The sequence below is a fragment of the Caenorhabditis briggsae genome (assembly GCF_000004555.2).
Source record: "Caenorhabditis briggsae complete genome, chrV, whole genome shotgun sequence".
NCBI classification, from domain to species: domain Eukaryota; kingdom Metazoa; phylum Nematoda; class Chromadorea; order Rhabditida; family Rhabditidae; genus Caenorhabditis; species Caenorhabditis briggsae.
Window position 1 is genome coordinate 2,972,105 of NC_013488.2, and position 5,159 is coordinate 2,977,263.

Genomic DNA, 5,159 nt, shown 5'->3' on the forward strand with positions numbered 1-5,159 from the left:
TGGTTGCCTAGAAAACCAAACTTGCAAAAGTTAGGCCACCACTTCAAGAGGCATTCGTATCGAAAAGATTTCCCAAAGTCGTGTCGAAAGGATACACAGGAAATGAGGAAAATCTGAAATGTTCAAAGTTTTTAAAAATATAAAAATATAACTTTTCTTCGAAAATTTGAATTTCCAAAACTTTTGAAAATCGCGAAAATTCAAAAATTCTGAAAAAAATATTTACTGGGATTTTTGACAATTTGGAAACTCTGAAAATTGGGAAATTCAAAATTTTAAACTTCAAAACTTCAGAATCTTAAAATCTCGTGATCTCGGATTTTATTGATTTTCCAGAACCCTCTGGCCAGAATCCTCGGTTCCCTCTGACCTCCTAGAAGATCACAAAATCGGACAACTGCCTTTGGATCATCTCGAATCGATTTTCTACCATATCCAAGAAGAGCTCTCCACCACTCAAATTGCTCATTCTTATTGCAACGAACTCAAGATTAAGCGAGTTGTTTGATTGTTACTTTTTTCATTTTGTACACTTTTTTCTCTCACTTTTCTTATTATATCCGGTTCTTTTATTACAATATACCTCACTCTTGGATACTCTCTACATGCACTTTACATGACTTGAAATAAAAAAATTATATGCATCTTGTTTCGGAAAATTCTGGGTAACTTTGATGAAGAATTTCCTGATGTGTTTTCTAGTTCGTTTACCATAGTGGCCTAACTTTTTCAACATGAATCTTCTAGGCCACCGTCATAAGAACCTAAATTAGCACAACAGATGTATGTTAAACCATTTCTTGGACAGTAACCCGAAAGTTAGGTTACCGTGGTGAATAGCCAAGGAAACAAACCGGTTGAATGTTAGGCCCATCCACTCCGATGGCCTAGAAAATTCAAATCGTGAAAGTTAGGCCATGTCGACATTATACTATTGCAGAACTACAGTAATCAAAGGCGCATGAATTTATAAAAATTTTGATCTTTAAATGTAGAAGTAACCATTTCCGGAAAACTTCGAATCTTTGAGTTTTCGAAAAATCACGAAATTTCTGAAAAATTAAGATTGGAGAATTTCTAAAAAACGGCAAAAATGAGGTTCCAAATTGGCCGAATACATAAAATCATATGTTTCTTTTTCGGAAAATTCTGGGTAGTTTTCATAAAGAAACTTCCCAGTCGCCTTAACACGAAAAAATCGCCTCAACGCTAGGTTTATGTACGAAAAATGCGTCAAGAGGAAGACGTGCGTTCGTGGTGTAATGGTTAGCATGGATGCCTTCCAAGCATTCGACGGGGGTTCGATTCCCCCCGAACGCATATAGTTTTTTTATATTTTTTAAAAATGTATTTTTGGAAGTTTTTGGGCAATTTTTGATACTAGGTACAGCAATCCCAAATTTTCGATAGAATCATACCCATTTATTAGTGATTTTGAATCGAAAAATGCAGTGGATTTTTGGCTCTATCTGAGTTCACAGGACCCATAGGAGTTTACAGGTCCCATGGGAATTTACAGGTCTCATAGGAGTTTACAGGTGCCATGAGAGTTAACAGGTCCCATAAACATGCCGAGGTCTTAGATGTTGTTTGAAGAAACGCATGTCATTTTTTAGTATTTTATCAATTGTAACGTTTTCTTCATGTTTGATTATTTCACAGGCTCACTTGCCTCCTCCTCATTTTTCACCTAATTTCGTGACTTGAACATCCTCTACTACGACCACGTCCAAGTACCAGCTTACTAGGTCCGAATTTTAAGAAAGAACTGGGAGTGATGATAGTGACTACTGAAAAACTGAACCACTTCATACAGACCGCGTCATGAAGACAGGATTCACCCTTTCAAATTTTTGTTCTGAGAAAACCGCGTCATAGGCTTTTTGGAATAGATCGTACATTACTTTGCTCCGGTAATTTTTTTGTGTTGCATTTTTATAAGAAATATGTATACATTAGTCTACACTGCAGCTTTCACAAAAATCAGAATCGCTTTATTGTGAGTTCAGTTTCGGTCATCTCAGCTTTACTTGATTTGAAAATAAAGGCTCAAAATAGCATGGCAACAATAAGATGCCGTGTAGACTAATGCACACATTTTTCCTATAAACTCCAAAAATCAAAATTGCGAAATCTGTTCGTCCAGATGTCCATACATCTATTCCAAACGCCCAAAAATCGGAAGTAGTAAGGTGGTACTTGGACATGGTCGTAGCATACACGAAATTATGTCTCTGGGACCTGTAAACTCAGATAGAGCAGGATTTTTTACAGCAAAAATATTTTTAAAAATATATACAAAGTCATAAAAATAAGACGAAAATTGTAGAAAAAATTGGCAGATATGTATAACAATGATTGGTCGTCCCCACTCCGTTATAATAGTATTGTGCACTTCGAGCATGAGCTCTGGAGCCTAGGTAGTACATGTCGTCGGTGGACATATCTGCAAAATTGATAATTGATTTAAAAAAAAAGATTTTGCCTTCAAAGAGTGACTTTTTCATTGGTGTAGCCTAGAAAACTCAACTTGAAAAAGTTAGACCAACATGTTATAATGGCCTAAAAACAAACCAAATGAGTTTCAAGCTATTTCTAGGCCATGAGAGATGGTGGCCTAGAAAATTCATCTCGAGAAAATTAGGCTACTATGTAAAAGTGGTCTAGCTTTTAGGCCAGTTTAAATCGCCTACCAGTTGAATATCAGACTAAATCTAGGCCATTTATCATAATGGCTTAGTAAATTCGTCTTGAGAAAGTTAGGCCGCCAAGTTAAATAGGCCTAGAAAACTAACCAGATGAATATCAGGCTATTTTTAGGTAATTTACCATGGCGGCCTAGTTTTCTAATCGTATTTTCTAGGCAATGAAAAAAGGCTATTTCTAGGCCATGAAAGTTTGTAGCCTAGAAAATTCACTTTGAGAAAGTTAGGCTACTCTATTCCAAGCAGAATTTGATTCAATAACAAAATCGAGAATCGATTGATCCCTCACCTAATTCATAATCAATTTGTGCGTCGAACAGGCGCTCCAACTCTCGATGCCGAACCGGTGATTTGTTGTGATGATGGTGTTTTCGAATTGGTCCATCGTTTCTGGCAAAAACGACATTTGTCGAAATCTCCTCTGATTTCCTTGTCATATACACATTGTCATCTGAATTCCTGGAGAATGACGCTACATTCTGACCCCAATCCGACGAACGATCGCCACGCTTCTGAAGTTGTATCGGAGCAGACGACAGTAGGTCACCAAACTCGACTTGCTCCGGCTGACTAGTTGGCTCTATCTGCAAATTGGATCTTTTGCGCTCCATTGGACAGCTCTAATTCCTCCTCACCCTAGCCACAGCTACGTTCTCTCGTCTTGTCTCCTTTCGCACGCCAATCTCTCCCGGTTTTATACGACGACGGCTGGTTAGAGTATGCGATTTTCCGTTGGGTTGACGAACGGTGACGTGGCACTGCCAGGCACCGCAGTCGGTGGACCAGAGCACAGGGGAGATTTCCATTGAGAAGTCACCGGTGAGCTCGTCGTAGTCGAACAGGTAGCGAGCGTTGTTTAGCAGGAGACGCATCACGGTTTTGCCTGGAAGTCATAAATCATACAGATTCTAGATTCTGTGGATCCTAGATGCTAAAGATCCTAGATTCTATGTTTCCTAGACCCCAGAGGTCCAAGATTCTATGGATCCTAGATGCTGAAGATCCTAGATCTTATGTTAGGATTTCGAAATTTTCAGACTTTCTTCCAAAACTTCTAGATTCTGAATTTTTCGGATTCTGGACTAATCCTACTTTTGACCTCAGCTTTCCCAGATTTCGCAGATGTGAAATTCTGGAATTTTCAGATTTTGAAAATTTCCAGAATTCTCCGATTTTCGGTGATTCTGAATTCTGGATTTTCAGACTAGTTCCCTTTGTTCTAGATTTCCGTTTGGTCTTCATTGATTTCGAGATATTTTTCAACATTTCTCGAATTTCAGAATTCGGAATTTTTGATGATTCCGTGAATCCTAGATCCTATGGAACCCAGATCCTATAGATCCTAGATGTTATGTATCCTAAATTCTATAGATTCTATGGATTCCGGATCCTCTATGGATCCCAGATTCTCTGGATCATAGATGCTAAAGATCCTAGATTTTATGTTTCCTAGATCCCAGAGGTCCTAGATTCTATGGATTCTAGGACCTAAAGCTCCTAGATCTTATGGATCTCAGATTCTAAGGATCATATACCATTATGATCCTAGATCCCAGGTCCTCGACCTTTTACGTCAAAATCGAAATCCCTAGGCCACAAAAACTTATCCTTATGAACTTCCTGGACCCATTCACAATTCCTTTCCATACCCTTAAAGGGACTCAACCGATTATTTATGCCCTTTCATCCCCGCACTAACTAATGCATGAAGTATCCCCTCTTATGGAATTCCTAACCAACCTGACACTCGTCGCTTGTTAAACGTCGACTCGCCATGAACGACCCGCTGATGTCCGTTTTCGATTTTCAGCCAAACCGTTTCGTTCAGCGTCCACACCACTTCAATATGAACCTGAAAATGGGTGGGATGGAACAGCGGATGGAGATAATAAAACTACCGTAACTTTCAACTTTAATCCAGTTTATCTCAGCTCTTGTCAAAGATTCAAAAAAGTTGTCAACTAAATCCGAGATCACGAGATTTTAAGATTCTGAAGTTTTGAAGTTTAAAATTTTGAATTTCATCTCATTATCACAAACATTTCATCAGGTAACACATTTTTGATATCTTTTACAGGTTACGAGATAATTGAGCTCAAACTGTACAGGGTTTTACGATAACAGGATTGAATTGGAAACTCTCCAAAAATGAGAAAAAAGTAGATCACAAAAAAATTGACTCACATTCTTATTACTTGAGTCAACGACGTGTGGACAATTGAGAGAAAACGATTCCAAACGATCTCGAGGATTTATGACTGAGGATGAAGCGGTTAGATATGGTGTGGATGGTGATGAAGAAGAAGATCCTAAAATCAATTCTAGAAAGTTAGCTACACTGGACTCCACATACCTCTAGAATGTCTCAACTTGTGTAGATGTCTGGATGGTGTTGTCTGATTGCCCTCATCTTCCACTGTGAAAATCACATCGGGTGTGGAGAGATGGAGAAGG

General features: G+C 38.5%; 2 protein-coding genes and 1 non-coding gene across 3 annotated transcripts in view; 2 read left to right on the plus strand and 1 right to left on the minus strand.

Moving 5' to 3' along the window:
• Nucleotides 1–508, plus strand: part of CBG22447 — a gene marked incomplete at both ends in the record, with an annotated part of 4,486 nt that extends 3,978 nt beyond the window's left edge. Inside the window, one exon of the mRNA XM_045236757.1 lies at nt 337–508. Coding sequence (XP_045097568.1) covers nt 337–508 — 172 coding nt within the window. The remainder of the gene's footprint in view (nt 1–336) is intronic.
• A 740-nt stretch (nt 509–1,248) lies between these two features.
• CBG28976 lies at nt 1,249–1,320 on the plus strand. Its single transcript has one exon. It is a non-coding gene (tRNA).
• A 983-nt stretch (nt 1,321–2,303) lies between these two features.
• On the minus strand, nt 2,304–3,577 carry CBG22448 (the record flags this gene model as incomplete). The annotated part of the gene is made up of 3 exons (XM_002635663.1): nt 2,304–2,446; nt 2,995–3,289; nt 3,341–3,577. The coding sequence occupies 3 exons, from the start codon at nt 3,575–3,577 to the stop codon at nt 2,304–2,306; spliced, it is 675 nt and encodes a 224-aa protein (XP_002635709.1).
• Nucleotides 3,578–5,159: the final 1,582 nt, after the last annotated feature.